The 12,563-nt window shown below is 47.3% G+C and overlaps 1 protein-coding gene across 1 annotated transcript in view; it reads right to left on the bottom strand.

Annotated features, from left to right (window-relative positions):
* Window positions 1-12,563, bottom strand: part of MDGA1 (MAM domain containing glycosylphosphatidylinositol anchor 1) — a 147,702-nt gene that overhangs the window by 92,528 nt on the left and 42,611 nt on the right. Inside the window, exons 2-3 of the mRNA XM_068410735.1 lie at window positions 7,334-7,473; window positions 3,310-3,484 (exon numbers count right to left, since the gene is read on the bottom strand). Coding sequence (XP_068266836.1) covers window positions 3,310-3,484; window positions 7,334-7,473 — 315 coding nt within the window. The remainder of the gene's footprint in view (window positions 1-3,309; window positions 3,485-7,333; window positions 7,474-12,563) is intronic.

Genomic DNA, 12,563 nt, shown 5'->3' with positions numbered 1-12,563 from the left:
AAGCATGTCTTATAAGGCATCTGTTGAGCTCAGCTGAGGCAATTCTATTTTCAGGAGCCTTATGACCCCATCTTCAACTGCGAGGAAACTGAGTCATACGCATCCAGTGTCCCCCTTGTGCTGCCAGCGCTGTCTTCTGCAATGTTAGCAGAGAGGAAGAGGACACGTGCTCATCAACCTCCTACTTGCTTATGCCACCTAATTTTCATCATATTTTATTTGAGAGATCTGTAAGTTTGGAAAGCTGACTGCCGGAAAGGAAGGGGGAAGTAGGGATGAGTTTCTGCTAACATATCGTCCAAATAATGCATGTTCTCTGCTGAATCAGAAGAGTCAACTTGTGGATTTGCATATTTTAATGAGCTGTATGCTTGGTAGACAGCAATTGTAATGGGACCTGAGATTTATTGGCTTGACCACACCATAGCTCAGAGATATGAGTAGAGCCATTAGCAGAACAATGACAAGGCACGGAAAAAAAAAAACAAACAAAAACCAACAAAAAAACAGGGATGAAGAAAAACATATACAGGTGGAGAAAAAAAAGGCTCCTCTCCATACAGTGCTGTCTCCATATGGCCACAGGGTGACTGAACTTTACACCAACTTCTCCTGGACCAGGACCTTGGGCACAGCCTCTCCTCTTTCCCCCTTCTTTGTCCTTAACCCTCCTTTATTTTTTCACACTTTACATGAGTACCTCTGTAGCTATCATCCTTCTGAGGGTCCATTTCTCAGTAGGATGCATGGCAAAACACTTCCCTTACTGATCAAAGAAGATACCATTCAAGTCTCCTGGCTCCCAGCTACTTCCCACACAGCAAACATCATCTTCCTTTTGGTTGCTAAACCTTCCCTCCCTCGAATCTTTCAGCCTTCCTTCATTGCAGTCAGCTCTAAGTCTAGCCCTCCTGAGAAAAGCTAAAATAAGACCTACAATGGTATGTATGGCCTTGATGTACGAGTGACCCCATTGATGTCAGTGAGCTGCACGAATGATAAATTTGGCCCTAGGCTGCTCATGGAGATGATGACATGGGATGCTTCATGTGCAATATAAGCTTGTAAACATCCATTCTTTCTTTTTCTGTACTTTCCCTCTCCTTCCACATGGAAATACTCCAAACAGCAGCTGCCTCTCTGACAGCAGCTAATCAATACTTTAAAGCCTCACTAGATGCCCACTTGGGGCAAAGTAATGACTTGCTACACAGGTTAGTGTTTCCAGTTTAATATCCTCTTCACACCAATGGTCCTCTTCACACCAATGGTGCTCTCCACACAACCTTGCTGTCTAATACTAGAAGTATGAGTGAGGAGTAGCACTAGCTGTCAAGGACACCAAGGTTCACATGAGGGTAATTACTTACCTTCAACTACAAATTGGGATGCAGGGAAAGAAGGGGTTTTTTTTCAAATTCTGGTTCGTTCAGCTGAAGGTTGCCTGGGTGAGCGTTCAACAAAAACTGTGGCTTTTCCTATGTGTTCCCTTGTAACTACTGCAAATACTAGCAGAAAATAGACTCTCCTCCCCGAAAACCAAGTGAGCAGAACAGAGGTGCGTTACCAAGTCCATCTGCAGAGTAGATGTTAGTATGAGAAAGCCCTTGGCCACCCCATTAGCCCCACAGTTCTACAGGTCAGAGCTGCATGAGGGACCATGGGACACTACATCACTCTAGCTCCAGTCTACATCCCAGAATTAACGGGAACGCCCTTAGTGCATAAAAAGATTCATGCCACAGTCCTATTCCTAGAGACACAGCCCATAGCAAGGTGTCATACTGAGCCTTAAGAAAAGCAAGTTCCCTTTGCGATGGAGAGCTATCATATTCCTTACCACATGCACAACAAGAAATAGACAGAGAATCCAAGTAGATCTAAGTGGGTGTCAGGACTCCTCCAAAGCTACAATGCCCATGAGGAAACGCTCATCCTATCCAAAGTAGGTGCTAATGAAGCAATCTATACTGCTAGCCTGCAGTATCCCTAACATTCTGTGATTCTGTGATGGTGCTCACAGTACGCTACCCCCAATATAGGGTAGGGCAAGGAAGGGAGAGAGATGGGAGCTGCTCCAAGCCATATAATACTACTGTGGATCATGAGTCTATCAATGACTAAGGATGTTTGAGTCCATGGCATACTGTTTGAGGGTCACAACATGTAAACTGAAGGCAGCAGATTGCCTGAACACACTAGCTGTTATCACAGGGCTGGACAGTAGGACTAAGAGCAGGCAGCTCTTAGGCAGCAGTTGCTGTCAGCAAAGTTATGCCCAGACTCCAGGCAGGTATGGAGGTTGTGAAGCATGGAGGTTTCTCCACTGACAGATAACCACAGTGCCTCTCAGCACAGAAGAAGGACTGTGGGAACAGGTGGTGACAGCTTCAAGGAGGTTTTTTATAATACTTTACATCTTTTTAGCATCAATCTCTTGCTGGCTAGGCCTTCTCAGAAGATATGAGGGAGGAGAAGGATTTGGTGTTACTTGGGTTGGAGGAAACTGGAATAGTGGGTAGCCAAGGACAATGAGCAGAATGGTAATCTTCCCCAAGACAGTAAATCTCCTCAAAAGTTGCCTAGATCTTAAATCTTTGATTCCTCCCATATGGGGGTTATGGGATAAGTTTGGTTTCCCTCCCTTTTGGCCACAGCAGCCCAAGAATAAACAATATTAAGCCAGCATGAGAAACCTTCAAAATTTGGGGCTCAAGGTGGAGAATTGCTACAGCATCTCAAGGACACAAGAAGGATGGGCATGGCAACCAGCCAGAGAAACGATGAGCCACTGCTGAAACTGAAAGGTCCTCACAGCTTCACTCATATTCACCCCTTTACAGATCAGCCTGCTCAGGTGCATCCCTGAGTCTTTTGCTTTGTTTCCACCATGCTGCACAGGTAGCAATGCTGGGAGCAGGCACTGGTTCAGGAATGCCCCGAGCACCCAAGGCACTACTAATTTCAAGAAGCATTGGTTTGCTTCAAGCATTGTCAGCTTCAAAACGAATACAAAGAAAGCAGAAGCCATCTACAATGCTACAACCCAGTCAAGCGCTAGGGACCCCTGGCAGTGACAGACATTGCAGCACTTAGATAAGAATGACTCACATGGACAGGCAGAACTATCTTTTTTGTGGATCGATCTAATCTCCTACGGGAAATGGACCCTGGGGACTGGTGAGTCCCTTTGCACCTGAATGAGATGCGTGTGGTCCTAGGGCAATGCAGCTCCCTGCCGGCCCCGCAGCCAGGCAGAGACACGCAGTAGAACTGTGGGAAGGTCTGGGCTGCCGCTAAACGACTTACACTGCACATCTACTCGAATGGACTTGATGGCAGGGACCCCAACCCCATTTTCTGCTTTACAGTAATAGCGGCCCCCCTGCAGCCTTTGGATCTTCTCAATCCGAAGAGTCTCGTTAAGCACTGACGTCTCTTGGAATTTGTCCGATGCGCTGCCAGCAGTTTTGGTCCATCTCACCTGCACGAGAAGAATGAGAGAAATGCAAGCAATCAGTGACACGAAATAGACATCCCAGGGGACAGCAGCACTCCCTTCGCTCCTCTTTCCCCTCCTCCCTAGCCATTCTCAAAAATGGGCCCTACAGCACCACTAGACCTTACCAAAGTTCAGCTGCTGATCTTGGTATGTCTCAGTAGACCAGCTGCTGATTCTCATCTGTCACCAATCCCCATGTCCGAGTGTCCAGGATAAATCCTCAGTTCACCCAGACACACACTGCATATTTACCATTCCTGCTCTGGTCCTGTAAACCCAGGAACTTGGTTAGTTTTATACCACTATCTGCACAGCACAGGACTTCAGCATTAAGCCTTGGGACCCCATGTGGCTGGTAGGCCAGGAAGCTACAGCAGACATCAGCTCATAGGTACAGAGCTTTTATTGCAGTCAACACTCTTTCATCCCTCTCTGGGTAGCAAGGCTATTTCTGCTGTTTGCTTTTGCAAGTAAGAGTGAGAAAATGCAGTTGCTATCTGGCTCTTGCCCCTTTCCCACAGGGAACCCCTGTGTATGTTATTTTTATAAGTCATCCTTTTGCACTACACAAGCTTTTACTTTGATTTTAAAGATACAGAAAAGGAAAAGAAAAAATCCTTTCAGATTTCAAGCTATCTTTCATTTTTGTCCTTATGTTACATGTCTTAATACCCTGGCTTGCAGGGGCAATGGAGCTGCGTGTTATTTCATGATGAATGGTGGCAAAAGGACAGCACTCCTAAAGACTGAATGGTTATTCTTATGTCTGGAATGAGGTGCAGCCCTAGCAGTGGTGGTACAAACTTCCCCCTTGTTTTCTGCAGTCCAGAAAATGAAAGAGAGAGATGGCTTTTCTCAGCCCATTGGTTTCCTATATCTGCAACCTCCTTCTACAGGTTGGTGACTGGTGGTCTCCCACACTGGTGCCCATCTAGACTCTGGGACTGATATCCAGCAAGACCAGCCAACAGAAAGGAGACAGACTTTCATTCAACAATGGCCACAGATGAGACAGACCAGATACCTTTACTCCTCCCCTATACTTTGCCTAAAGCTCACTGCCACTGCCTGATTGATGCTGATGCTCTAGAAAGAGCAGGGGTGTCTACATCCAACTCCCAGAGCACTAGGCTGAGCAGATTTTCAGAGCTAATGACCACGGATTTATTCAGCCTTTGTAGGCTTATTATGAAATTGTCTGAGGGTCCCAAGACTCTCAAAGTCTCCTGTTTGCAAGGACACTTCAGCCAGCTCTTTGATCTTTTCAATTTCAATCTCATTTAAGTATTTTGGCCACATTTTCATGCTTTAATGACTGGCTGATAGAAGGGAAAAGAAAAGATTAAACAAAGGTTAGGATAAGAGCTTAGCTGGGGAAGAAATCTATCCGTGAGAAGGGAAGGCAGAGATAGGCTGTATGCCATGTTTTATGTGTGCAGGTTCCAGCCTCCCCGGTCATGCCTGGTTCCACGCTCTGATGTCACCCATGCATGTCTGGGCAATGACAAGCCACAGCGTTGCCCACTAGCACGCTGTCTGCGTCAGGCTCTGCTCCAACAGTCTCTGGCTACTCAGGCTCAAATCCCCACAACCTGCCAGCACCTTCCCACATATTCAACATCCTTAGGCAGGGCCAGCCCTACCATCTTCCTTGTTTCTGATGTACACAGCTATCATCAGCCCATCATTGTCACAAGCCTAGGCTGCTCATTTTTGCTGGTCTGGCTCAGATAATTTCCTTTTTATTGTTTCCAGGATATGCTTTGATAGATAAACCATTTCAAATCCGGCTGGCTAAGTCTCTCTCCCTCTCCTTTGTCATTGCCTCTTAGCCAAGTAGCTCCTCACAAGCAAGTCCACAGAAGCATTGATTGGTGTATGCAGATGTATGGCTTCTCAGCACAAATATCTTTGGCAGGATTGAGGAAGGGGGCCAAGAAGGGTCCCTTGAGTGTATTCTGGCATATCCAGCCTCATAGTACGCACCAGATGCCACTCTGTCCTGGTTTGGCCTAAACCAGGCCAATTTTCCTTTCAGTGATTTTTACTTTCAGCTAAGCCTCCTCTAAGTAACTGCACTTTCTGAAACTAACTGCATGTTTTGCAGACAGTGTCTGCTTCCAGGACTGATAACACTCGAAGTTTGTAGTTATCGCTGAGGCACCGGTAGGGATGTTGTGCAGTAAGGCTCTTGCTGTACTTAGTCTTAGAGAAACCAAGGTCACTGCTGAATTCCTCACTGCCTATGAGTGAAGAGCCGAAGGGGGGTCGCAGCTGCAGGGGGGAGCAGACAGGACAGGTGACCAAAAATTGACCAACGAGGGTATTCCATCCCATACACGTCATTCTCAGTATAAAGCGGGGGGATCACGAGGGTCTCGCGCTCTTTCTGCTATGGCCGGTGTCCAAGGAGGACTCCGTCTGTTTTCCTGCTGCCCCCGATCCCGATCCGTGCATCCCTGAATCCAGCTCTCGACCGTCGCTAAGCCCAGCCTGGGCCTTCCCGGAGCCTGCCCTGCAGTGCCCGTGGTGACGTGGCTGACTTCAGGGGAGCTCAGTCTTGGTTTTGTATATATATTTGTATATATTTTATTATTTCTATTATTATTATAATATTTTTTTTCCATTATTATAGTTTATTAAAACTGTTTTAACTTTCCAACCCGGAAGTCTCTCTCCCTTTTCCCTTTCCCTTTGGGGGGGAGGGGCCGGGGGGGGGGATAACAGGGAGCATCTGCCGCAGGTTTAATAGCCGGCCCAGCTTTAAACCGTGACACACTCCTACCACACTCTGTCCCAGAGTGGGCAGACCCATGCTCTGGTCCAGTATCTCTATGGACACATCTACACTAACACTGAACCAGCCTGCTTGAGTATCTGAAGGAAACGGCCTCAAGTTGTGCCAGGGGAGGTTTAGATTGGATGTTAGGAAAAACTTCTTCATGGAAAGGGTTATCAAGCAGTGGAACAGGCTGCCCAGGGAAGTTGGGGAGTCACCATCCCTGGAGGGATTTAAAAGACGAGTAGATGTGGTGCTTAGGGATACTGTTTAGTGGTTGAGTTGGTAGTGTTAGGTTAATGGTTGGACTCGATGATCTTACAGGTCCTTTCCAACCAAAACGATTCTGTGATTCTGTGAAGGGTGGGGAGGTGGCTGCACAGGGCTTGAAGCACTGCAACCCTCTAGAGACCCTGGGGAAGGACTGTAGCAGTTAGCCAAGCTCAGCTCCGTACCTCTCCACTGAACTGTGACTTTGACCACAGCATGGATATATTCAGCACTGCAAGTTTGAATCTGCCTCTGATCAGTGGCCATAAAGCAATGACCAGTGGGCTCTGCGCGAGGCTCAGTGAAGTGCACTACACACAACTTCCTAAACTCCCCTGAGCAGGTTCCCCTTGTCTGTACATCCAGAGAAGCTGAGAGACTGATGGACCATGAAGGACCAACTCCTGTGGTCAGCGCACACAGGAAGCCTCCTCTAGCCTGTTCAGGCTGTTCCTGCTTTGTAGTAAGAGGGTTAAAGATTTGAGGGTGGTTTGTATAATGGATTCTGTTCGGGCTTTCAGTTTTTTTGGAGGACTTCACATACTGAAGACCACTAGAAGGTCTGTGTAGGCGCCCGAAAAGCTTTGTGGACTGTTTTCCGCAAAAGCAAGGCTAGATGCTTCATAGCTTAACAATTTAGTGCTTGCGCTGTGGGGCTTCCCTACCTGACTCCAACATGTAGGAGAAAGCTGGGCACCCCGCTGCCCACAATTCTCCTCTGCATGGAGACAACAAAGAAGTGCCATGGGGAGCATGGGTGACAGGCAAGGCTGAAAGCTTACCTGTGGCCGGGGGTGTCCTGTGACCAGACACTGCAGGACCAGCGTGTCCCCCTCACGAATTGTGTAAACGCGTTCACTGATGTTGTCTTCCTTCACCACACACGCCTGCCCAGCATGGATGATTTGGGCCTGAGCAGGAGCTGCGGAGAGGAAAGAAGTGGTAAAGAGGGGAACAAGAAGCACCCGAGCCCCTTACAGCCACTACCCAGTATGGCTGCTCCCACAGCAGGGTGGAAGAGCCACCTCTTAAGCTACAGAGGGGAAGAGCTGGACAGCGCTGGGTATGAGACACACAGGCCTCAGGAGATATAAAATTGAGTGATTTTCCCCATCTCCTGGGTGGCTGGTATCACCTGCTATTTTAAAACTTTTTGTCCTGTTGGGATGAGCAGCTCTAGGCACTGAAAAGCAGAATATGGAGCTTTTTTGGGGGACTCTCCTTCACGGGCTGAGGATCAAGAATTCCCTGCTCTCATCACTCCCAGAGAGGAGTACGTGCAAGCAGTTAAAGCAGGGACCTGGTCAAATCACAACTGCTCTACACCTGTCTAAACCAGGCCTGATTACTATAATTTACCTTGCAGGGAGCTGGGATAACTACTGAGCAGAGTCAGAAAGGGCCTTGAAGCTCTCTACAGCTTTTAGCACAGACCCCTAGAACAGGTACTACACACGCTGCAGGAAAAACAAGTCTTTCCCATATTACACAGCACCCTATCTCAGCCCTGAGCCAGAGGGAACAGCCTCTGCAGGATCAGGGTACCCGTAATCTCTAGGGATCTCTCCAGCTAGGGCTCCAGTTGCTGCCAGTCCAGCCAGGAAAACGAGTGAAGACCAGTGCAGCAGAAAAATACATGGAAAGAAAGTTCCCAGAACAAAGTTTAAGAACTTCATGCACTCAAACAGCAGCTATGCCCCACTGTAGCCCTGACCAGCAGCAGGGAGAGACAAGCTCTAGGAGCACAGGACTTTATAAAGAAAAAATCCTCAGCTCCAGAGTCCTGTGCAAACAGCCTTTGGGTCCCTACTCCAAAAGCATTTGTGTGATCACCAAAGCGGCTGAGATGTATTGAAGGTGACCGCACAGCCCAACGGGACACTTGTGCTTGTTTGAGGGGAAAACTCCAGTCGCACTTCAAGGAACACAGAAACCCACAAACGTGTCTAAGAATCGGTGCCTCAGTGACAGTCCCCCTGGGATACTTCCCCGTCTTGCTACAACACTTCCAGGTGACTCTGCAGTCACAGCTCTAGCTCCCATTAGTGAAATAACAATGCAAACGAACAAACCACTGAGGAGATGATCAAAGGGTTTAAAGCAACCAGCCTTAGAGAGCCTTCTGAAACAAGCACAGATTTTACACAACCTGTTAAAGCTGAACTGAGCACCCACTTTTTCCTCAACGTTAGTGAAGCTTCAAAGACTACCTTTTTTTTTTTTTTTTTTTTGGCATGACCAAAATGTTCTAAACCAAATCACCTGGGCAAGGGAAGTGCTCGGATTTATGCTGGTTTAATCCACCAGCAGCACAGACCTAGGGCAGGCTACACTCAGGCAGTGGAGAAGACCTGCCTTTGAGGTCAGCCTGTAAAAACTGGTGTGACCACAATGCGCTGACCAAGCAGCAGTGACACAAAAGTGGACACAGGGCTAGTGGGCAGCAAGCTGCTCTTGCTGCTGGGGCTCCACAGCCTGCCACAGCCACCCAGCACCCAGGCTGTAGCACTGCACACGCAGCAAGCTGCTCCCTCTTTTTGCATCTCTTCTGTCTTTATGGCATGGTGGCACCTTGTTAAAATCCTTATTACTGTCCAAACTGTTGACTAACAGAAGCAACATGTGTATTTGAATAATATGATGGCACAAACATGGATGATTCCCTCAGCCTCTCCTGTCTTGCCCCTCTGCAGGGCTCCCAGGAACGTGTCTGCCATTTCTCGAGCATCACAAAATGCTGAAACCAACAGCCAAAGCTTCACTGATACAACTGAGCAGATGAGTGACCTTCCCCTGCCTGGATGGCAGAAGAATCTTGAACCCAGGAGAAAGCAGAAACCTATATATGTGCTTACATACATCTGTGTGTTTGTATACACATACATGTATGGATATACATAGAGATATGTACATACATCAAGTGAAATAGTGACTTATCAGGAAAAGACATGATGAATGCTTGTCAAGCGAATAGTGGTGAGTAATTCAGAAGCCTTTATAGCCTTTGCCAATACACTTTAATCCAAATGACAGTCTCTTGTGCTGTTTCAGCCCTTGGATCAGTCCTCTGCTGACCTGCCATCACACCTTTAACCCCATGTGCACGGCAGAGCATCGCTTACAGTGCTGAGACCCAGCCTGTGATGCTGAAAAATCCCTGCTGTATGATTAAAAGAGAGACCCTGTCCCTTCCTATCCTGTACTATATTCCTCTCCATCCCCAAACTGTGCTGCCTGCATTTCAGCAGGGTCCTGGCACCCCGCAGCAGCAGAGCTCTTGTAACCTCTCTTCACAGTCCCTGGGCTGCATTTGCTTGCTGGTGGCTCTATTCCTCCTTTGCAAACATGACCTTGCTGCAAAAACTCATTTCCAGCCACCCCATGGAGAGTCAGAATATTTATCTGCAGCTCTAGCTCCCAGTTAAATATTTCCTTAAGTTGCTCTGACGTACACCACATGGTATACAATGGAAGTCTTTCAGCTTACACTCTTCCCTTTGGCCATCCCACTTCCATAATTTCACCTGTCTTCTGTAACCCCTTCCTGCTACCTGCCTAAAGGCATTTCTACATGGGGAATTTCCACAGCAAAATCATTAGGTACAGCAGTACAGGATTAGAAGGTTTTTGTGCAACTATTCTGGTGCCAAAATACCTTGTGGTAATTTGCTGGTGTCTCCTGAGTTTGATAGAAATATTTAAACTAATCCTTATTTGGCACTACAAAGCATTATATGGCACTAGTCTACAGCAAAAAGACAACCCTAGGGATAAGCCCTGTGTCATAACTTTGTCCTCCTCTCCCAGATTCTCCCTGAATCCACTGAGCTGTAATGAAGCTTACAAACAAGAGTTTGCACATCCAGCTTCATTCATAGGTCTTTTAACTTGCTTGTGTTATCGTCACTAATACCTTTCAGCTATATGCATTGGAAAGGGACATCCCTTTAAGTGAATCCCCACTGTTTAAGCTGTAACATGTCTCTTGCAATTGCAGCATCAGGTTCCCTGCAGAACAACATCATTTTTTCCATGTCTTAAACCCCACATGAACCCAGATCTCTCAAAAGGGAGCTCAGAAAACTTGGGGTTGTATTGGAGAGAAAATCACTCAGGTAGATGGCACAGGAGCCTGAGAAACTCTGCCTTGGATTGCAACTTGACCTTAGTGAAGTAGTGGGGGCTGAGCAACGAACGAACCCAGCTCTTACAGGATTGCATTAAATCACACGATGAAACTCGGGAAGGTCTCGGTTCCAAGCTCAGCCTGCCACAGCACACAAAGGCTGGGAAGGTCACCTCATGCTGTATTACAGATGAGCAGAGAGATTGTGAGGATTAATTGCACTTTTAATGCTCTTGAACAGAAAGAATACATTATTGTTTGACATCATCCCAGGTCTCCTGGAGGATTTCAGCATGCAGACAGTTTGCACATTGCCAGCACAACAGGATGGCAGGACCATGCCTGTCAGAGTAAACAGCTTCACAGAAGGTCCTTAGGAGGAAAAAGAAAAGCCAGAGCATGAGGCCAGGTGCTGGAGATGAAGCCATAATCTCAGCCATTCTCAGCAGTGCTCCACAAAGAGCGACCCTTGCGTAGATACAACCTGCTCTGTTAAGTCCTGCTGGAGCAGAGTCCCTCTCCTCAGGTTGAGAAAACCTGAAGCTTTTTACAAGGTCAAATAGTGATAGGACGAGGGGGAATTGTTTTAAACTGAAAGAGGGTAGATTTAGATTAGATAATAGAAAGAAATTCTTTACTGTGAGGGTGGTGAGACACTGGAACAGGTTGCCCAGAGAAGTTGTGGCTGCCCCCTCCCTGGCAGTGTTTAAGGCCAGGTTGGATGAGGCTTTGAGCAACCTGGTCTAGAGGAAAGGTGTCCCTGCTTGTGGCAGGGTAGTTGGAACTAGATGATCTTTAAGGTCCCTTCCAACCCAAACCATTCTATGATTCTGTGATAAAAAGAGATTCAAGGAAGACCTCCGATGACCTCTGCAAGGACAGAGAGGACAGGTCATTCCCCACCCTTTTTTCCCCCAACAGTTTAAGGGACAGATGCATCATCACTTCCATTCCACCTCCAGGTAAGAGATCAACTAAGGGAAGGCTCCCAACACAGAGTCCTCTGGACAAACTGGACCTGCTAAATATTGAGTGCCAGATGCTTTACAAAGGAAAAATTCAGGCTCTGAACTTGCAGCATGAGGCCTTTCCTCAGGAAAGGGATGGCTTGCAATGCATTTGGCCTCTGCACTGAGATTTGCTACTGTGCTTTCACTTGATATATTTACACATTAAACCAAAAGGAAACTGGAGTGGATAAAATAACTTTATTCCCAGTGCAGTGTACTGTACAATGTTATTATTACCATAATCTGGAAACTTTATGAGACTTTTGGTGCTTAGAGGTTGCTAATATCATAAAAATGCAGAAAAGGGGAGAGAAATGGTCTTTTGAAGAGGACTGAGTAATCTGTATTTGGTTCACAGGTCTAGCCACTCATCTGTTTGAGCCTGAGATCCCATCGCTACAATGGCAATGATGAGACCTCCTTCACAGAGAGTATGGTGAGGGACAGAAACTTCTTTCACACTCCCTCACCCACAGTCAGGAACTGCAAGGACGGGATGTTCATCCCTTCTGCAACACAGCACCAACTGCACTTCACTGCTGCCTTATCGGCAGGCTAACACCAGCCATTGCTGTTAGAATCTGCCCCACCACCACCTTTTCCACCTGTACATGTTCTGCAGACAGCCTCAAGGATAAAGAACATGTAGCTCCAAAGCTGCTGATCCAGCATCCACAGCTACACGCACAGGGACACTGAATCCACCCATCTCTGCTACCACCTTCCTGCAGGGTGGGGAGAGAGGGAAGCTGTGCCTGGAGCTTTCCCTCTTCCTCAGGCTTAATCCACCACGCTGCTTTGCAAGGCAAGTGATGCCCTCCCGTACATCTGGTATAATCATAATTCAGCCTCTTCTGCACAGGCAAAGAAGCCAGG

Source organism: Nyctibius grandis, chromosome 1 (genome assembly GCF_013368605.1).
Source record: "Nyctibius grandis isolate bNycGra1 chromosome 1, bNycGra1.pri, whole genome shotgun sequence".
NCBI lineage: Eukaryota > Metazoa > Chordata > Aves > Nyctibiiformes > Nyctibiidae > Nyctibius > Nyctibius grandis.
This window is presented reverse-complemented; position numbering and strand designations above follow the sequence as displayed.